Consider the following 23048-nt stretch of genomic DNA (forward strand, 5'->3'; position numbering starts at 1 on the left):
CAAAGTTCGAAGTACCTGTAAAACCATGGTAGGATTTGCTGATGATAATTTGTCCACTATTGTACTATAGCAGTCCTGCATCATAGCTTGATCCTCATTAAAGCAACATTTCTGTTCATCTTTAATGCTATCCTGTGAACCAGGAGGACTATTTTCTTCACATTCACCTCCAGACAGAGCTTCAGCCTGGATATTACTCAGTAAGGTAGGGATTGCAGATGACAATTTTGCTCCTGAAAAGGTAACACAATATTTATTTACATAAGACATATTTGCAGTACTGATATTGAACTAGTGTAAGGAACAACCTAGGCTATTCATTGAAGGAGTGCTTTATAAGATCATATAGATCTTAGAATTAGGCCATTCGGCCGTTCAAGTCTACTCCACCATTCAATCATGGCTGATCTATCTCTCCCTCCTAATCCCATTCTCCTGCCTTCTCTCCATAACCCCTGACACCTGTACTAATCAAGAATTTATCTATCTCTACCTTAAAAATATCCACTGACTTGGCCTCCACAGCCTTCTGTGGCAAAGAATTCCAGATTCACCAGCCTGAATGGTACATTCAGGTGCAGCTGCCTCATCTCCAGTGACCCTGGCTCAATATTGTACAATGAGGATATTCCCTCTGTGATCGCATACAGCCTGGTTTCTTCCATGTCCCCAAAATGTGCTGACTGAAAGCATAATTGGCTTTTAAAATTACCCTGACTGTGGCTGTCAAGAGAATCACAGAGGGGGCAGTGGAGGCTGATGCACACGCATATGTGAAAACATTAAAGAATTAGTGTGGGGGAAATGGGGCTAATGGGAATGCCCCAAGAGCCTGAAAAGAAGAAATGCAAACTTGATTCAAATAATTTATGTATAAGGAACTGCAGGTGCTGGTTTAAACCTAAGATTAGACACAAAAAGTTGGAGTAGCTCAGCAGGACAGGCAGCATCTCTGGAGAGATGGAATGGGTGACGTTTCGGGTCGAGACACTTCTTCAGATATTATTTCTGAAATTATTCTAGCAGAGACATGCTGATTTCTTGTGATAAACGTCAGATACTGTTCTGATATACTAGATAGGCATGTATTTTTGGTCGAGACATCCATTTCATCAAGAATCAATATGAAGAATGAAAAGTTTACCCAATTGGAATAACTAATGTAATATGCTTTTAATCATACTCATCAACAACCTTACTTTTATCACTAGCATTGTCAATGCAGATTAAGCCACAGACAGAAATGCTAATTACCCGAGGACTGTGTTTCACCACTGAGTGATATCGAGCCAACAATTGCAGGATATAGAATAAGATGAGGAGAATCTTGAGCCACACGACACAACAGATTACAGATGCTCTGACGTACATACACTTCGGGGTGATTTAAACGTGAGAATAGCTGTGGAATAATACCTGATATAAACAAAGAAAAAAATGAATACCTTTTTCAAATGAGTATTCAGGGTTATGACAGATAGGCTTATTGCAAACTCAAAACACATCAATTTTAGATATTTATTTATCTAGCACATGATTGTATAGAAACCAATGACTACATCCTGCATCCAAGAAAACCAGACACAAAATGCTGGAGTAATTCTGCGGGACAGGCAGCAACTCTGGAGGGAACGAATGGGTGAATTTTTGGGTTGAGACCCTTCTTCCAGAAAACCTACACTCTACAAGTGATTTCTTGTCACAAGAAGTTGATTGTTTTAGTGCCACGCAATACAAAGGTAGTGGCCATCTGGCTATACAAGCATGCAAAGGTAGTGGCCATCTGGCTATACAAGACTGCTTTGCATTAAGATCATGACTAATCTTCTACCTCAAAATCATTTTCAGCACTATCTTGTAATCCTTAATTTTTTTAGCACCCAGAAACCTATGGATAAGTGCTTTGAATGAACACTGACTGAACCTCCATAGCTACTTGGTTCAGAATTCAAAAGGTTCATGATCCTGAGTGAAGATAGCTCTCACCTCAGTCTTTACCACCGTACCCCTTAATTCTCAAACTCTACTGCTTGATTGTAAATACTTCCGCCAGGGGAAACATCTTCCCTGCATCAAGCCCTTTCCATTATTCTGACCAAGATCTATCATTCTTCAAAGACAAGAGAACACAACCTCAATTTACTCAACCCCATCCCATTTGGCAAGTCTGCCATTCTTGGAATTAGTCCAATAAATTTGTTGTATCCCTCCATGGTAAGTGTCCTTTTTTAAGCAAGCAGAACTAAATTACAGAACATTTTCCACAGAAATATGAGACATTGGCAGGAACCCCTAGATTACTACCTACGAGATCCCGCCTTTTAACTTTTCTAAGCACTATAAACGCTGCTTGAAAGAACTTACCCTTTTTCTATCGGTCCTTTGTATGCATCAACTGCTTTCGGATGTGTTTGGAGCATTTGTCTACAGATTCTAAATCACTGCCAGTATAACTTAAAACATTTTACGCTGTCAAAAAAAGTTTAGTGGCCCTTTTATTTATGTATAGAAAGTTTAAGCATTGTTTGAATTTAAGCCCTACATAAGAATAAGATTGCAGGGTAAGGGACTGTTCTCATTCATATACAACAATAATTTGATACATATATTCAAAATCATGAAGGGTAAAGAAAGAGTGAAGGTAAATTGTTCCTGTGGGCAGAAGGCAGAAAAACACAGCTAACGTGTTTGACATGAGTAAGATATTCAGACATCTGGAATTCAGTGCACAAAAGCGGGGGAAGAATACACATTTGATCAAGTTAAATATTTTCAGATTTTGGTTACTGATGAAATCAATCAATAGCATCAGATGATAAAGGAACATATATTTACTGAACACATTGATTTGTTCATGTTTTAATTACGTTGTGGTTTCGAGTCCACAGACTTTTTTTACAAGGGAATGAGTCAATACTGAGCAGCAATTCAGTGGGCTGCAGTTCCTTGTGAACTTTCCCCTGCAAGTTGTCTGTAAAGTCTACCAGATTCGACTATTGAAAAATAAACCTAGACAGATATAGCTTCACTGCAAAACTGCTAATGAACATAAATTATATGGGTTGAGCATAATACTTCCCCAATCAGTGTTTCCAAACACAGAGAATATGCTCCTAGTTCAATACTTTTGTTTGATGAAACCCCTTTAGTTTGTTAAACACACTGCTCTTGGTTACTATTAAATCAGAAATGCTATTTACTGCATTGTGATTGGAACACTATGAACCATAATGTGTGTTAACATTTGTCCCCTTGTCATTTTTGATTAGCTTGTTAAGAACTATTAGCCAAAACAAATGGGATTAAAGATGATCAAACACTTTTCCAACATTTAATAGAGACCAGTTGACAAATATAAATTGTTTTTATTTAAGTCCACGGAAATGCAATAATTTTGTACAGGTCTATAACCTCACCCTGCACTTTATTCTTAGAGACAAAATACATTAATTCAACAAAAATGAGGTGCGCTTAGCCCTTCCAGTGCATAATGCATGTATCCGGGCAAGCATACGCTCATCACATGTGACCTACCATATTTTGCTATTTGTTGTTTCACATTTGGTTCTCTTTGGTTTATACTTCTCATGGTAGCAAGTTTCACATTCTAACCACACTTGAGCAAATAGATTTCTATTCCTTGTCTTATTGGATATGTTGGCTTTAATTTTATATTTATAGATCTTAGTTTAATTCTTCCCATAAATGAAACTCTACAAATCTACTGTTGAAATATAATAACATCTTCTTTGTAGTTCCGGTGACAGAAGATCACAAACTCAACATGCGTGTTCACCCTGGTTTTACACGATCTTTTCAGAAATGTAGTTTGTTGAAAAACAAACTTTCTGTGTTACTATATTCAGTGATTTAAATACCCTTTGTGGCGCGTCGGGGTCACCAATGTGGCGCGTCGAAAAAGGCCCGAAATAAAGGCGAGGAGCCGGGTATTTCGGAAGGTTTGATTTTATTACAGTTGTCAAACCGGTCAAGTCTGCTGGAATAACTTTGCGCCCAAAACCTCGTCCTTTATATCCGTAGCAAAGGGCTGCCCCCCTGGACCGGTCCATTCCCGTGCCGAGGGGTCGGTAGTGGTATGGCCCGACCCTTGGGAGCCGCCACACCTTGGTCATATAATATAGCACAATAACCACCAAAACCATGAGATTGGAGCCGAATTAGGCCATTCGGCCCATCAAGTCTACTCCGCCATTCAATCATGCCTGATCTTTCTCTCCCCTCTCTCCCATTCTCCTGCCTTCTCCCCATAACCTCTGACACCAGTACTAATCAATAATCTATATCTGCCTGAAATATATCCACTGACTTTGCCTCCATAGCCTCCAAAATCCAGATTCACCACCCTCTGGCTAAACAAAATCCTCTCCAAATCCTTCCTAAAAGAACACCCTTTAATTCTGAGGCTGTGTCCTCTAGTCTTAGACTCTCCCAATAGTGGAATCATCCTCTCCATCAAAACTTTTCACTATTCTGTACGTTTCAATGAGGTTCCCCTTCATTCTTCTAAACTCCAGTGAGTACAGGCCCAGTGCCATCAAATGCTCATAATCTCTTAAACTACTCATTCCAGGGTTCATTCTTGTAAACCTCCTCTGGACTCTCTCAAGAGTCAGCGCATCCTTCTCGGATAAGATGCCCAAAATCACTGACAATATTCCAAATGCGGCCTGACTGGCGCCTTAGAGCCTCAGCATTACATCCCTGTTTTTGTATACAAGCCCTCTCAAAATAAATGCATTTGCATTTGCTTTCTTTACTACCGATTTGACTTGCAGATTAACTTTTTGGGAATCCTGCACCAGCACTCCCAAGTCCCTTTGCACCTCCGATTTCTGGATTCTCTCCCCATTTAGAAAATAATCTATGCCTTTATCCGTACTACCAAAATGCATGACTCCACACTTTGCTACACTATATTTAATCTGCCATTTCTCTGCCCACTCTCCCAACCTGTCCAAGTCCTTCTGCAGAGTCCCTGCTTTCTCTATACTACCTGCCCCTCCACCTATTTTCGTATCATCCGCAAACTTGGCCACAAGGCCTTCAATCCCCTCTTCATTCAAATACAACATGAAGAGCAGTGGCCCCAGCACCGAGCCCTGTGGAACTCAGCATCATGTGCCAAACATGATGCCTAGTTAAACAGATCTCATCTACCTGTACATTATTTAGATCCCTCTTATTGCCTACACTTCCATGTACCTTTCTAAAAGCCTCTTAAATGACACTATCGTAACTGCCTCCACGACCATTCCAAGGTCATGCGTTCCAAGCCCCACCACTGTGTGTATAAAAAAAAAAAGAACTTGCCCTGCACATTTCTATAAACTTTTTCCCTCTCACCTTATATCTACACACCCTGGTGATGAACATTTCCACCCAGAAAAAAATGTTCTGTCTACCCCATCCATGCCTCTCCTAAGGTCCTTGGCTTTCCAAAGACTCTGAAGTCGTCTTATCCTCACTGATGAAATACTATTTTACACTTATCAAACTCCATTTGCCAATTTAATACCATTTATTTTACTGACATTTTCCACATGAACATTTATCTCCCTCAAAATTTAGAGTCATCTGCATTTCTTCATAAAACTCTGTAAAGTGGCAGGAATTATAACCGATCCTGAGCCTTCTTTGTTACTTTGGGACATAATTAGTTTGGTTGCAGAGTGTTGGAAGGAACTGCAGACTCTGGTTTAAACTGAAAGTAGACACAAAAAGCTGGAGTAACTCAGCGGGTCAGACAGCATCTCTGGAGAAAAGGAATAGGTGACTTTTCTGGTCAGGACCCTTCTTCAGAAATTGCACAGTTGCATAGTTTGGCTGCAACATAATTTTAGCCCACAAGTCTACAATATGCTAGATAAATATTTGATAAGCAGGATAGTAGCAAAGCAGTGAATGAGGTGATATAGTGCTCAGCATTGTAGCACATCAGTTCCTCAGACAAAGTCCAATGTTCTAACTGGGGAGTCCTCACTGATGAGTCCGAGTACAGGAAGGCGATTGAGAAACATATAAACATAGAAAAATAGGTGCAAGCGTAGGCCATTCGGCCCTTCGAGCCAGCACCGCCATTCAATGTGATCATGGCTGATCATTCTCAATCAGAACCCTGTTCCTGCCTTCTCCCCGTACCCCCAGACTCAGCTATCCTTAAGAGTATCTAGCTCTCTCTTGAATGCATTCAGAGAATCGGCCTCCGCTGCCTTCTGAGGCAGAGAATTCCACAGCACCGCCATTCAATATGATCATGGCTGATCGTCTAAATCAGTACCCTGTTCCTGCTTTTTTTCCACCATATCCCTTGATTCCTTTAGCCCTAAGAACGATATCTAACTCTCTCTTGAAAACATCCAGTGAATTGGCCTCCACTGCCTTCTGTGGCAGAGCATTCCACAGATTCACAACTCTCTGGGTGAAGAAATGTTTCCTCATCTCAGTCCTAAATGGTCTACCCCTTATTCTTAAACTGTGATTCTGGACTCCAACATCGGGAACATTTTTCCTGCATCTAGCCTGTCCAATCCTTTAAGAATTTTATATGTTTGTAAAAGATCCCCTCTCAGCCTTCTAAATTCCAGTGAATACAAGCCCAGTCAACCCATTCATTCATTCATTATATATCAGTCCTGCCATCCCGGGAATTAACCTGGTGAACCTATGCTGCACTCCCTCAATAGCAATAATGTCCTTCCTCAAATTAGGAGATCAAAATTGCACACAATACTCTGGTTGTGGTCTCACCAGGGCCCTGTACAATTGCAGTAGGACCTCCTTGCTCCTAAACTCAAATCTTCCCACAATGAAGGCCAACATGCCATGAGCTTTCTTCACTGCCTGCTGTACCTCGTGTCCTGGTGTCGAGACAACAACCTTTCCCTCAAAGGGACAAAGGAGATAGTGATCGACTTCATTAAGTGAGGTGGTACTCGTACCCCAGTTTGCATTGATGGTGCCGACGTGGAGATGGTTGAAAACCTTAAATTCCTAGGAGCAAATATCACCAGCAATTTCTCCTGGACCACACATATTGAACCAACGGCCAAGAAAGCACTCTAACGCCTCTACATCCCCAGAAGGCGTAGGAATTTCAGCATATCAACAACAACCCTCACCAACTTAGCCGTAGAAAGCATTTTATCGGAATGGCTCACAGCTTGGTTTGGGGGAAGGCTCCATCCAAGACCGTAAATTGCAGCGAATGGTGGATGCTGCCCAGACCATCGCACAAACCAACCTCCGATTGTCTCCATTTAAACCTCACGCTGCCTTGGCAAGGCCAGCAGCATAATCAAGGATGAGTCGCACCGTGGCCACTCCCTCTTCTCCCATTAGTCAAACGGTACAGAAGTGTGAAAACACACACCTGCAGATTCAGGGACAGTCTCTTCCCAGAGGTGACTCTCAGACTATCTTTGATCGGACTTTACTGGCTTTGTCTTGAACTAAACGTTATTCCCTAATCCTGTATCTGTTCACTGTGAATGGCTCGATTGTAATCATGTATTGTCTTTCCACTGACTGCAGTAGAGATTGGTGCTGGGCTCTCAAATGTTAAGATGATGGGATTAAGATAGGCATTTGCAAGCTTGCAAAGCAGCAAGGGAGAGTTACGAGGAGGGCCAAAAGGGGCTTAAGGGTTTACAGACATTTACAAGCAGGCTAGGAAAAGTTAAGAAAAACAATTCACACTCTTCAGCAGAAATATAAAAGCATGTATTAAATGGCGAGATTGAAAAATGTGTGTAGAGCATTCTGAGCAAACTGGAAAACAAATCAGATTTAACATGCAGGTCCAGTAAACAATCAGAAGGCAAAGACTGCATTGGTCTTTACTTCAAGAAAATTTGATTGCAAGAGTGAAGATATCTTACTACAATAGTATAGATTCCTGGTGAGACTCTACAAGGAATATCATTTATATTCAAGAATTTAGAAGAATGGGAAAATAGAACTTAGTTACCAAGTATATTCATGACTGAAAGATTTTTGATTAAATAGGAATGAACAAATGTGGAAAAAAGGACTGAGGTAAATCAACAACCATGATCTCGCTTAATAGCATAACTGGTACAAGTGGCCAAACGACATACGTTTTTTAAAGCATGCTGGTTATTGCCAGACCAATTCCAGACTATTTTTGAAAGAGGGCACAAATGTAAAGTGTGTATCAGGAGTATAAACTATTACTTACCTCTCCAGGGAGCTGTGGGAGTGGTGGCTAGTCCATGCTCTAAGCCCTCCCTGAGTTCACCAGCATGCTTCACTAATAATCTCAGAAGTCTTAAAGTAGCCATAACAATTACATCGTCATTGCTTTGCTTCATGGGTGTATGATTAAGAATTGCCTTCAGATCTTCACCATCCACATGAACCTGAGAAGATAATAATGAAAAGCATTAAATTCAGCTTGTTATAAATCTCATTTACCAAAGGCTAGAAATAGGTTTACCAGATTATAACTTAGTAAATCCCCTTTTTTGTGATGTATTGCAAGTATTTACTATGGGGAGCTCAAGAGGTGAATTAAATACTTAACTGAATGTAATGGAAGGTAGATTAATGTTATATAAACAAAGATACAAACACAAAATGCTGGAGTAACTCAGCGGGACAGGCAGCATCTCTGGAGAGAAGGAATGGGTGGTATAAACAAAGATACAAACACAAAATGCTGGATCCAGTAACTCAGCGGGACATGGTCTGAAGATGGGTCTCGACCCGAGTCCTAAACCTTCACACTAAACCTTTAGTCAGACCATGTCCCGCTGAGTTACTGGATCCAGCATTTTGTGACTATCTTCAGTTTAAATCAGCATCTGCAATTCCTTCCTACACATTATGTAAACAAATTATAGTTTTTATAAAAGGTAAACTTTAATTGTTCAATTTCAACATGATTAATCTCAGCTGGTAAGAGTATCATGGTATGACTACTAGGGTCAAATTACATTACTCCACAAAATCTAATGCATGGGCTCCTCAGGTAATGGAAGACCTGACTTACAGAATGTAAATTCTCTGATAAATTTTGTGATGGTAATGTTTCATGGTTTTCATCCACAACTGGATAAAATATATATATTCTATTAGTTGAATTTGTGTTAATGAATATTCGATGAAATAAAATTATTGAAGTGTATGCCTGTTCCGACCAAAACTGGGGACGCATGCCCTAAATTATACCAGTAATGCTCTCTTCTACCAGCAACATTCTCCCTCCAGTCACTGAACATTTCACACTAAACCTTTAGTTATAAATACAGTAACTGATTTTATAGCAGTTGTCAAATAAATTCCTAATTTCACAATGTACTTGAAATTTTTATATCATTTTCTCTTATTGATACAAATCTCACTACAGTCCAACTCGGTAATACAATTGAGAAGCTGCTAAGATGAGAAATGTTATTAAAACTGAGAATGAAGAATGCTGATGCCCTAAAAAAAAAAACTTTGATTAGTGAGCATTTTATTTACCTTGATAACAAATTTTCAGATCTTAATTTTTATCATAGGCAATGCTTTACAAATCCAAAATCTGCAATCAAAACATATGACCCAATCTGTATAGGCTTACAAAAAATGTAATGTCCTTCTCTTAAATGTTATCCTGGCCACAGATTTGTATATTGGTTATAAGCAATTATATCTCAAGTCTGGCTTTGTGACATTTTCTCAGAAAGACACTATAAAGCAGTGATCCACAGTGATTTTCAGGTTACTTTTTCACAATCACCAACAGTTTGAAAACTAACAGAACTATTAATAGAAGTTACTTCAAGAAATATGTAGGATTGAGGGCACATAATCAATTCGGCACTGACTGTAATTTTTAGTGTATTTTTCCCTGGAGATGGTACTTTTGCTGGCAGATGATCAAGGTCATTACAGGAAAGCACATGCTGCAGATTCCAAAATCAGAGACTATCTTAACATCTAAGATGATAGAGTGATCATACAACCACATGCAGTCGGCTAAGTGAAATTTCATTGTAGGAAAATGAATGACAAAATCTACAGTATTAAGCTGATTAAATAAAAGCACATTAACTCGATAGATATTTAATGACTGTTGTTTCCTAATTCAATTCCCCACTCTCAAATGAAAAAATAATAATTTGATTACTAACCTGACCAGCATTCAGTTTAAGGAAAGTGAAGTATGCTTTGCAAGAAAGTTTATAAAGGTTAAATATCCTGTCTACAACTTTTCGCCACACTTCAATTAGTCCTTCAACCACGGTCTCATCCTGATCACCAAGCCACTGGCAGTTAGTTATTAGCTGCCTCCAGATAACCTCCATCATGTCATCCTCTTCATCATCATTCATTTGCAGGGCCAAATCTTCATCCTGTGTAAGGGTTTTAAATAAAGATTAGACTTAAAGCTATAGACTGTTAATTTGCAGAGAAAGATAACCAAAAGTCACAAGATTTTACACAAATTTTACAGTTTACAATGATTACACAATTACACTAATCTTACACAGCATTGCAGTGTGGCCGAGCTGTTGACTCACAGCACGAGACCCGGGTACAATCCTGACTTTTAAGTACTATCTGTGTGGAGTTGCACGTTCTCTGTGATCCAGTGTCTTTCCCCCAGGGGCTCTGGTTTCCTCCCACATTAGTCTAAGGAGCAAAATCAGGCCCTTTGGCCCATCAAGTCTACTCCGCAATCCAATCATGGCTGATCTATCTTTCCCTCTCAACACCATTCTCCTGCCTTCTCCCCATAACCACTGGCACCTTTACTAATCAAGAATCTGTCAATCTCCGCCTTTAAAATATCCATTGATGGCCACCACAGCTGTCCGCGGCAATGAATTCCACAGATTCAGCACCCTCTGACTAAAGAAATTTCTCCTTGTCTTTTTCAAGTCAAATCAAGTTTATTTGTCACATACACATACACGATGTGCAGTGAAATGAAAGTGGCAATGCCTGCGGATTGTGCACAAAAAAGAATTACAGTTACAGCATATAAATAAAGTTAATAAGTTACTATAGTGTAGACAGAAATTTAGTCTCTGGAGTTATAAAAGTTGACAGTCCTGATGGCCTGTGGGAAGAAACTCCGTCTCATCCTCTCCGTTTTCACAGCGTGACAGCGGAGGCGTTTGCCTGACCGTAGCATCTGGAATAGTCCGTTGCTGGGGTGGCAGGGGTCCCTCATAATCTTGCTCGCTCTGGATCTGCACCTCCTGATGTATAGGTCCTGCAGGGGGGCGAGTGTAGTTCCCATGGTGCGTTCTGCCGAACGCACTACTCTCTGCAGGGCCATCCTGTCCTGGGCAGAGCTGTTCCCAAACCAGACTGTAATGTTGCCGGACAGGATGCTCTCTACAGCCCCAGAGTAGAAGCAATGAAGGATCCTCAGAGACACTCTGAATTTCCTCAGCTGTCGAAGGTGGTAAAGGCACTGCTTTGCCTTACCCACCAGTGCGGCAATGTGCGTTGCCCATGTCAGATCCTCTGTGATGCGGACTCCCAAGTATTTAAAACTGCTCACCCTATCCACAGTAGACCCATTTATCTCCAGTAGCGTGTACGTGCTTGGATGTTTAGCCCTTCTAAAGTCCATAATCAGCTCCTTCGTTTTAGTGACATTCAAGAGGAGGCTATTGTCCTGACACCAGAGTGCCAGATCAGCCACCTCCTCCCGGTAGGCCTTCTCATCTTTATTGGAGATCCGGCCCACCACCACAGTGTCATCAGCAAACTTGATGATGGAGTTTGAGCTGAACCTGGCCCCACAGTCATGTGTGTACAGGGAGTACAGTAGGGGGCTAAGGACGCAACCCTGGGGGGATCCTATGTTCAGGGTGAGGGAGCTAGATGTGTGTTCCCCCATCCTGACCACTTTAGGTACGTCCTTTTATTTTGAGGCTATGGCCTCTGGTCCTAGACTCTCCCACTGGTAGAAAAAACATCCTCTCCACATTCACTCAATCCAGGCCTTTCACTATTCGATAAAGTCATTCTCATAAACTTCCACTGGAATTTAATAAAGGCCATTTTTATACATTTTGGTAGCTAAAGCAACAAAGGAGTTTTTCAAAACTAAAAAATGGTCAATACTTTCATTTACATGACATTACATGACATGGTTGTGTCCCAAACTTAATGGTGCCCTGAAATGGGGGGACTATGTATTAACACGGCGTGACAGCGGAGGCGTTTGCCTGACCGTAGCATCTGGAATTCCCAAAAAGTTAATTTGCAATCGGTAGTGAGGAAGGCAAATGTGTTGTTTGCATTTATTTTGAGGGCTACAAAACAAAAACATGTACAGTGCCCTCCATAATGTTTGGTACAAAGTCCCATCATTTATTTATTTGCCTCTGTACTCTACAATTTGAGATTTGTAATAGAAAAAATCACATGTGGTTAAAGTGTACATTGTCAGATTTTATTAAAGGGTATTTTTATACATTTCCTAATGGTGAAACAAAAATGTATAAAAATACCCTTTAATAAAATCTGACAATGTACACTTAACCACATGTGATTTTTTCTATTACAAATCTCAAATTGTGGAGTACAGAGGCAAATAAATAAATGATGGGACTTTGTACCAAACATTATGGAGGGCACTGTACATGTTTTTGTTTTGTAGCCCTCAAAATAAATGCAAACAACACATTTGCCTTCCTCACTACCGATTGCAAATTAACTTTTTGGGAATTCAACACCAGCACTTACAAGTCCATTTGTACCGTCAATTTCTGAATTTTCTCCTCATTTAGAAAATAGTCAACGCCTTTATCTCTACTACCAAAATGCATGATCCACACTTTGCTGCGCTGTCTTCCATCTGGCACTTCTTTGCCCATTCACCTAACCTGTCCAAGTCCTTCTGCAGAGTCCCTTCTTTCTCTCCACTACCTGCCCTTCCACCTATCTCACTCTCATCTGCAAATTTGGCCACAAAGCCTTCAATCCCTTCATCCATCATTGATATACACAGTGATGAGTAGCGGCCCCTGTGGAACTCCGCTGGTCTCTGACAGCAGAACAGAAAAAAAATACTTTATTCTCAATCATTACCTTCTGCCATCCAGCCAACCTGTTATCCATGCTAGTTAGTATCTTCTCTCTGATACCGTGGGTTCTCATCTTTAGCAGCCTCACGTGCGGCACCTTAAAGGCCTTCTGTAAATCCAGGTAAACCACATCCACTATTTTGTTTTTCCTGCTATTTACTTCCTCAAAAAATCCAACAAGATCATCAGGCAAGATCTCCCTTTCACAAAACTTTAGCCTATTTAATCGTGAGCTTCTAAGTACCCAGAAACCTCATCTTTTAAGGTCATAGGTGATAGGAGTAGAATTTGGCCATTCGGCCCATCAAGTCTACTCCGCCATTCCATCATGGCTGATCTATCTCTCCTTCCTAACCCCTTCTCCCCATAACCTCTGACACCTTTACTGGTGTCCTTATAATGGACTCTTAAATCTTACCAATCACTGAAGTGATTCTTGAAAGACCACAACTAATGCCTCCACAATCTCTAAAGCCATCCTTTTCAGAACCTGGGTTGTACTTCATCCGGTCCAGGACACCTATCCACCTTCAGACATTTCAACTTCCCAAGCACCTTCTCCTCAGTGATAACCACTCCACAAACTTCCAACCCCTGACTCTCTTGAATTGCCGGCACATTGCTGGTGTCTTCCACTGTGAAGACTGATGCAAAAAACTTTTTCCAATTCATCTGCCATTTCTTTGTTCCCCATTATCACTTCTCCAGCATCATTTTCCAACAGTCCAACGTCCACTCTCGCCTCTTTCTTACTTTTTTAAATCTGGAGAAACTTTTGCTATCCTTATGTTATTGGCTAGCTTACTTTCATCTTTTCTCCCCGCTTTTAGTTACCTTCTGGTTTTTTTTAAAGCTTCCCACTTATCTTTGTAATGTTATATGACTTCTCTTTTAGTTTTATACTGCCTTTGACTTCCCTTGTCAGCCAGTTGCCTCATTCACCCGTTAGAATCTTTCTTCCTCTTGGAATGAAAAGATCCTGCGTCCTCGAATTGCTCCCAGTAATTCCTGCCATTGCTGTCCCACCCTCATTCATGCTGGGGTCCCTTTCCAATCAACTTTAGCCAGCTCCTCCCTCATGTTTCTGTAGTCACCTTTGCTCAACAGGAATACGGACATATCCGATTTCATTTTTTCCCTCTCAAATTACTGGTTGAATTTTATCATATTGTGGTCACTACCTCCAAGATGTTTCTTACCTTAAGCTCCCTAATCAAATCCAGTTCATTACATAATACCAAATCCAGAATTACCTTTTCCCTGGTAGGCTCAACTACAAGCTGCTCTAAGAAACCATCTTGGGAGCACTCTACAAATTCCCTCTCTTGGCATCAAGTACCAATCTGATTTTTGCTGTCTACCTGCATTTTGAAATCCCCGATGACCAACGTAACATTGCCTTTCCTACATGCCAATTGTATCTCCTGGTGTAACCTGTCTACCCTGGCACATTCTCAGTTCTACCCACAAGGATTCTACATCTTCTGATCCTATGTCACCCCTTGCTAAGCACTGAATTTCATTCCTTACCAGAAGAGTTACCCCACCTCCTCAGCCTTTTCGACAGGACGTGTAACCTTGAACTCAGCTCCCAGCTCAGATCCTTTCAGCCACGTCTCCGTAATGCCCACAACGTCGCACCTACCAATTTCTAACTGCGCTATGAATTCCCAAACCTTGTTCCGTATATTACATGCATTCAACTATAACACCTTCAGTTCGGTATTCACCACCCCTCTTCTCACAGCAGTCCCGATTTTAACCGGACCAGTCTCTTATCCCTTCTTAAACTTTCTGTCCTATTACCTCTGGAGACTTCAGTAACCTCTCCTGCACTCTCCTCCCCTTTAACTTCATCCTTACATTTCCAATTTGTTGATCCCCCCCTCACTATTTAGTTTAAGGCCCTATCTATGGCCTTGGATATGTTTGCCAGGGCCCTGGTCCAAGCCGGGTTCAACTGGAGACCGTCCCTTCAGTTCCTCCTTCCCTAATATTAGTGCCAATGTCCCATAAATTCAAATCCACTTCTTCCACACCAATCTTTGAGCCACGCAATCAACTCTTTAATCTTCTCAACCCTATGTCAATTTGCATGTGGCTCCAGTGGCAATCCAGAAATCAATGCCTTTTTGGTTCTGCTTTTCAATTTAGTCCCTACCTATTCAACTTCCCTTCGCAGAACCTCTTTTCTTGTTCTACCTGCATCATTGGTAACCACATGGACCATGATGACTGGATCTCTCCCCTCCCACTCCAAACTCCTCTGCAGGTCAGACAAGATGTCTTCAATTCAGACACCAGGCAGGCAACAGACTTTGATGCCAAAGATGTGTAGGTTTGTAGGTTAATTGGCATCTGTAAATTGCCCCTAGTTTGTAAGGAGTGCAAAAGGAGGATAACAGAACTAGTAGTCGGCATGGACTCTGTGGTTCAAAGGGCCTGTTAATGTTGTCTTTCTAAACTAAATTTTGAGTATACAAATTTAATAATACAACCATTTATATTCATTTTTCAGATACATAGCTTGGATTCAATCTTAATGAAAGACATTTGAGGCACACGTGAAATGACAAAAATAAAAGAGCACACTTTTCCAATATTCACCTGAATTCCAGTTGGTCGACACAATGCCTGTCCCAAAATTCCATAAATTGTTTCTCTATCTTCTTCACATGTCTTTTCTGGAAGTAGATTTTGAACTTCTGCTTTCTCTCTGGTCAGGAGTGGAACACCTTCACCCTGACTGTTTCAAAGTACAACCAAAAACTGATCACAAATTGTAGAATCCATATAGAAGGTAACGTTCGTTCTTGACCACAAATAAGTGGGTCAATGTAAATTTATGGAGTATAACAAGGTTCCCTTGTTAATTATCATAATTATCTGCCTAGGAATAACCACCAATTTATTTTGTCCAGTGTAAATAACAAACATGCCCCCATTCCGGGTAAATCAATTATGCACCTTCAAAACTATATGTTCATGAAGGGAAACCATCCTTATTTAGGCATATGCATGGAATTAAAGCTGTGCAAGTCTGTGGCTATAATTACACTTCCTTCAACATCCCCCAGCCTTCACTACTTTAACTCCTCAGCCAAAATTTCAGAAACAAAATTCTCCTTCTGCAGAATAATCAATTAGTAACATAATTGTATGAAATAAGGAACTTAATATAACTCTCTGCTGTAGCCCAATTAGTCCGAATCCATTTGCATGTAATTGCGAGCCGAGATAATTTGATACAATCACTCACACACTTACCTAGCATTATCGACCACCTTTCTGCCCCATCTGTATGCCCAACTAGCCAAAGCTGCCCAAGACTTGGCTATCTCAGGTGCTTGAATTGCTGATAGATGATACAGCTGCCCTAAAATAAAGTCCGGTTCTCCAACCCCTATATTCACTGAAAATAAACAAAGGTAATGTTAGTTTTAAGAATGTGCAAATCTCTTGCTTTCTGGTGTGAAATTAATGTCAGCATTCCCACCTGTTGATTCAGCCACCATTTTGGGACAATCTGCTTCCTCTATTAAACCAGGAGGGGTCAGCTCAGCCAAAGTATGTATGTTTTTTGCCAGGGTTGGTAGGCCAATAATCGATTTTTGCTGCTGAGCTCTGAAGACTTGTTTCAACTGAGTAGACATTTCTTTCCATTCCGCCTGAATCCACTTGGTCAATGTGAGTATCGATTTTGCAACTGCAGATTCTGATTTGGCAGATTTACAATATGCTATAGCACAAGAACTCAGCATTTCCATGGCATGTGTGGAATGACCTATTGACATTGATCAAATGTTTCAAATATTTAGTTTATCAACAGTGTATAATGTACTTCCAAAATAATTCACTTCACTAAAGCTCAGAACAGGCTTAAATTGAAAATCTCATATTTTACAGACAGGAAAGCCTAGAACTTAAATAATATTAATTCCTGTCCATAATTACAGGTGCCACCGGCCCAGAGTACAGAAAGTCAAGCATTTCTCTGCATAAAGTACTACTGCACAAGGCATTATTCCACCTCATCATGGAGTTTAGAGGCAGCGGAAGATAGATGTTTATTAACCTAGGTGCTGCAAAGAGTTCCAAAAGCCAGTCAAAATAAAGACTGGCAACGGGAGATGGTACCACCATGCCTTTGTGCATGCACATTGCTTGATAACAAAAGTTCAGGTCATTTTCATGCCCGTAAATGGAATGACAGAATGAAAATAATTCACTTGGACTATGCTGCAGCAAAATATGACTTGAAGCAGATTAGATGCCCTTTCTTTGACAACATAAAATAGCCAGAGATAATTACAAAAAATGTATAATGGGAATATTTTATATTAAAATATTTTCTTCAGTTACCTGCAGTGTATAACAGCTTTGATTTCTCGATATCAAGTTCTGGTCCCCACTTTTCATTAACAGTGCCGTGAAATGACATCTGTTTGAATAGATGCACCAAATCTCGTGTTGTGTTAACATCACTCAATGAAGTCTTACTGCACTGCTCAAGCAGTCTTGTGGCTAAAAGGACATTCCCCTGCTGACGAGCAAATTTAACTGCTGTGAGCCTGAGTTCCATGAGATGCCCATTAACTGAAGTACTGGAACCTGGACAAACGATTTTAATGCATTTTTACATTTTCAGATGTGAATACATTTTAAAACATTTATAACGTATGACATTTTTCAAACAGACGTTTAAACATTCCAAAAAACATTTGGTTTAATATTTAACTTTAATAAAAACAGTAGAACTTTCCTTATATTCAGGAAAGTTCCCCATTCAGAAAAATTTAAGATCTTCCTTGAGATTTTACCTCATATCACAAATAACAATTAGTATTCAACTAGAGTGAGCAAGCTATTTACCCATTGGAAGGAGGTAAAGAGAGATAAGGGGAAGTAACAAGAACTTTAGCAAAAACAGAAGTTTGTTTTGTTCATTTTTAAATTACTTCCATGGTAAATTTCTTACCTTTCAACTTTTCAGCTATTCGAGCTTGGTACAGAGTGTACCTTAAAGCCTGAAGCCAGGGACGAACATCATGTTGTTTACAAGATTGCAGAGCTTCACTATAGAGTGGCAAAAGGCAATCCTGCACAAACAATTTTGTTAATTAATACTAATTACATAATTCCACATGTGTACAAAATTCACAACTATTTCCAATTATGGGTGCATTCACAACTGGAACCCGGCTGTTGGTTTTTTTTTTGCTGTGGTGCAGTTATTAGACAATAATAGACAATAGACAATAGGTGCAGGAGTAGGCCATTCAGCCCTTCGAGCCAGCACCGCCATTCAATGCGATCATGGCTGATCACTCTCAATCAGTATCCCGTTCCTGCCTTCTCCCCATACCCCCTCACTCCGCTATCCTTAAGAGCTCTATCCAGCTCTCTCTTGAAAGCATCCAACGAACTGGCCTCCACTGCCTTCTGAGGCAGAGAATTCCACACCTTCACCACTCTCTGACTGAAAAAGTTCTTCCTCATCTCCGTTCTAAATGGCCTACCCCTTATTCTTAAACTGTGGCCCCTTGTTCTGGACTCCCCCAACATTGGGAACATGTTTCCTGCCTCTAATGTGTCCAATCCCCTAATTATCTTATATGTTTCAATAAGATCCCCCCTCATCCTTCTATATTCCAGTGTATACAAGCCTAATTGCTCCAGCCTTTCAACATACGACAGTCCCGCCATTCCGGGAATTAACCTAGTGAACCTACGCTGCACGCCCTCAATAGCAAGAATATCCTTCCTCAAATTTGGAGACCAAAACTGCACACAGTACTCCAGGTGCGGTCTCACCAGTGCCCGGTACAACTATAGAAGGACCTCTTTGCTCCTATACTCAACTCCTCTTGTTATGAAGGCCAACATTCCATTGGCTTTCTTCACTGCCTGCTGTACCTGCATGCTTCCTTTCAGTGACTGATGCACTAGGACACCCAGATCTCGTTGAACATCCCCTCTTCCTAACTTGACACCATTCAGATAATAATCTGCCTTTCTATTCTTACTTCCAAAGTGAATAACCTCACACTTATCTACATTAAACTGCATCTGCCATGTATCCGCCCACTCACACAACCTGTCCAAGTCACCCTGCAGCCTTATTGCATCTTCCTCACAATTCACACTACCCCCCAGCTTAGTATCATCTGCAAATTTGTTAATGGTACTTTTAATCCCTTCATCTAAGTCATTAATGTATATCGTAAATAGCTGGGGTCCCAGCACCGAACCTTGCGGTACCCCACTGGTCACTGCCTGCCATTCCGAAAGGGACCCATTTATCCCCACTCTTTGCTTTCTGTCTGTCAACCAATTTTCTATCCATGTCAGTACCCTACCCCCAACACCACGTGCTCTAATTTTGCCCACTAATCTCCTATGTGGGACCTTGTCGAAGGCTTTCTGAAAGTCGAGGTACACCACATCCACTGACTCTCCCCTGTCAATTTTCCTAGTTACATCCTCAAAAAATTCCAGTAGATTTGTCAAGCATGATTTCCCCTTCGTAAATCCACGCTGACTCAGAATGATCCTGTTACTGCTATCCAAATGCTCAGCAATTTCGTCTTTTATAATTGACTCCAGCATCTTCCCCACCACTGATGTCAGACTAACTGGTCTATAATTACCCGTTTTCTCTCTCCCTCCTTTCTTAAAAAGTGGGATAACATTTGCTATCCTCCAATCCACAGGAACTGATCCTGAATCTATAGAACATTGAAAAATGATCTCCAATGCTTCCACTATTTCTAGAGCCACCTCCTTAAGTACCCTGGGATGCAGACCATCAGGCCCTGGGGATTTATCAGCCTTCAGTCCCATCAGTCTACCCAAAACCATTTCCTGCCTAATGTGGATTTCCTTCAGTTCCTCCATCACCCTAGGTTCTCCGGCCCCTAGAACATTTGGGAGATTGTGTGTATCTTCCTCAGTAAAGACAGATCCAAAGTAACGGTTTAACTCGTCTGCCATTTCTTTGTTCCCCATAATAAATTCCCCTGCTTCTGTCTTCAAGGGACCCACATTTGCCTTGACTATTTTTTTCCTCTTCAAGTACCTAAAAAAACTTTTGCTATCCTCCTTTATATTATTGGCTAGTTTACCCTCGTACATCATCTTTTCTCCCTGTATTGCCTTTTTAGTTAACTTTTGTTGCTCTTTAAAAGAGTCCCAATCCTCTGTCTTCCCACTCTTCTTTGCTATGTTATACTTCCTCTCCTTAATTTTTATGCTGTCCTTGACTTCCCTTGTCAGCCACAGGTGTCTCTTACTCCCCTTAGAGTCTTTCCGCCTCTTTGGGATAAATTGATCCTGCAACCTCTGCATTATTCCCAGGAATACCTGCCATTGCTGTTCTACCGTCTTCCCTGCTAGGGCCTCCTTCCAGTCAATTTTGGCCAGCTCCTGCCTCATGCCTCTGTAATCCCCTTTGCTATACTGTAATACTGACACTTCCGATTTTCCCTTCTGCCTTTTCATTTGCAGAGTAAAACTTATCATGTTGTGATTGTCGTATGTTTTGCACAGTGACCATAACTCCCTGGGGATGGCATTTAAGCAACCTTCTCAGATTGTTCCAGACTACCAATGAACTCGTGCCATTGTAGTAGACCTAGACAATTGAAACAATTGCCCGAGGATTCCAAATGAGTTGAATGACAAATGTAAATTGATATCTTGAGTCATAAACAAAACAGGCAACTCAATACAGTCCTTCCATTGCATCCATGCCACGTGCTCCCATTTAGATCATAGCAACATTCAGCAATGTATCAAGCCCTTTGGCCCACTATGTCTGCATTGATCCCATCTGCTGCTGCTTGGTTTGCATCACTCTATTTCCTGCCTGTTCATGCGTCCATCGTAAGATTCATATTTTTCAAATTATTTTCGACAAATGTTCTTGAATTCTTTGAGTTTATGACAAAGTGTTGATGATGTAGATATAATGTTTGGATTACCAAAAAGCATCTGACAAGGTGCAACCGAAAAGGTTAATGCATAAATTATGACCAATGTTTTGGAGGCAGTGCATTAGTATGAAATGATGACTGGCTGATACATAGAAAACAAAGTTAGAGTAAATGGATCAATTTCAGGCTGCAACGATGTTACCATTGGAATACCTCAAGAATCTGTTCTAGTCCCTCAGTTATTTACTATTTACATTTATGACCTTGGCGAAGGAATAACATTTAAGGATTCCTAGTTTGTTGTGATGAGGACATTGGGATTCTCCAAGATATAGATAAACTGTGAGATTGGGTGAAAACTTGACAACTGAAGTTTAATGTGTTTGATACGTCTTTTAGCAAGTTCTGCCTCTTAGAAGATTAGAAAACATACCTCAGTGGACAACTTGTTTGTCACAGTATTCTCAAGAGCAGTTGAACAGTACAGCTGTAGCGTGCTCATCATTGGCAGAGACCCTGCCATCGATAATGTGGAGAGTTTCAATGGCCCCACAGCAATCCGAGCCATCTGCTTCAGATACTTCACTGTGTGCCTGATTTATAAATATGTATTCAAAAATCTAATTAATTATACATTTTACTTTTGAGAAAGTAATTTCTTATTTCTAAACTTGGAATTTTTACAGTTGCTAATTCATTCTAGATGCTGGAAGAAACATCAGACAATCGGCTATACTGCTCCCCAACTGCACTGCTGCCAATGTTTGTAGAAAAGATGGGTACAAGATAACTTTTTAAATGCATCAGCAGATAACTCATTTACAAAAATTATATTCAGCATTCTTGATTATAAAAACCTTTGGGTCACAAATATTGCAGGTCCTGATGCTATGTTAGGAAGACAAAGCATAAATTACATAAGCAAAAGTATTAATATTTTGATGCATCATAATTACGATGACCACCAAATTGCTCAGGTCCAGTGCCAAAAAGGCGTTAGTTTAGTATTACCAAGTCATTTTTAACTAAAGTTTTCTAAATGATACGCAATGGCACAAATTATTCTTAAATGTGGTTCACACAAGATTTTTTTAATGGAATTTGTGGGGCTTTTCAGAAATATATTGTTCCCAAAAAAAATTCACACTGTAGCTTTCAAAAATCAACTGAAACAAATTGCATCCAACATAATCAACAACCGCAGTGCAAATTGTTAACACGTGCACTTACTCCGTGCTAGTCGGGATCTTTTTTTCCTGTTCGGTTTGTTCAATAGTTGAGGAAAAACACACTGCACTTCTCAAGAGTTGAACCTCAATGGCTTTTTGAAGTTCCCTTGGGTCAGGACTCATCACATTTGGAAGCAGCTTCTTCATGTCTAAAAAAGAATGTTCAGTATTTATCATATTTTCACCACAAAGATTAACAGCTCAATCTGCATACAAATAGACCCAGAAAGCAATTATTAAGTTGGAGAATTAGAAAATAAAATTAGAAATAACTTTCAGTTGACCCAAGCACAAAACCAGTAAAATCTAATGTAGAAGGTTATTCTCTTTTTTGATGAGAATAGTTTATCATGAAAGATGAGAGGTTTAGACAAGGCTGAATGTAAAGTCTGGGGCATTCACAGAAGATCCACAAGGTTTTTCTCTAAATGTAGGAGTTAATGAGAAGCAAAGAAATGTACGTGTTGTGCTGTTTACACACTGGATAATTCAGGTTAAGTAATAAAAAGTTAACTATTCTGGAATTTCTGTGCATAAATTAAGTGTATTATCTACCAGTTTATCAACTGGATAGAAAAGAAATTCAATGATTTTAAAACTTTCAAATTATCAAGCTTAATTCCTAACCATTCATGAGCAGTTAATAAAAGGCAGTCCCCAGACAGAAAAGTATACTACTCTGCAAAGTGAGGACACTCTTATGCCTAGATCATTAAACTATTCTTTTTTTAAAATACAATAAAATATTTAAAATATGGTTGCTTCAAACCTAATCACGAGTATAAGTGTTTGGATTTAGGCACAAGGCCCAA

At 40.2% G+C, this 23048-nt stretch overlaps 1 protein-coding gene across 1 annotated transcript in view; it reads right to left on the reverse strand.

Annotated features, from left to right (window-relative positions):
- Positions 1-23048, reverse strand: part of smg1 (SMG1 nonsense mediated mRNA decay associated PI3K related kinase) — a 126185-nt gene that overhangs the window by 54147 nt on the left and 48990 nt on the right. Inside the window, exons 27-37 of the mRNA XM_078417527.1 lie at positions 22238-22385; positions 21441-21600; positions 18052-18172; positions 17436-17684; positions 16570-16857; positions 16341-16485; positions 15681-15819; positions 10158-10379; positions 8219-8399; positions 1255-1416; positions 16-233 (exon numbers count right to left, since the gene is read on the reverse strand). Of these exons, the coding sequence (XP_078273653.1) occupies positions 16-233; positions 1255-1416; positions 8219-8399; positions 10158-10379; positions 15681-15819; positions 16341-16485; positions 16570-16857; positions 17436-17684; positions 18052-18172; positions 21441-21600; positions 22238-22385 (2033 nt within the window). The remainder of the gene's footprint in view (positions 1-15; positions 234-1254; positions 1417-8218; positions 8400-10157; positions 10380-15680; positions 15820-16340; positions 16486-16569; positions 16858-17435; positions 17685-18051; positions 18173-21440; positions 21601-22237; positions 22386-23048) is intronic.

This window comes from Rhinoraja longicauda, chromosome 21 (assembly GCF_053455715.1).
Source record: "Rhinoraja longicauda isolate Sanriku21f chromosome 21, sRhiLon1.1, whole genome shotgun sequence".
Classification (NCBI taxonomy): Eukaryota; Metazoa; Chordata; class Chondrichthyes; order Rajiformes; family Arhynchobatidae; genus Rhinoraja; species Rhinoraja longicauda.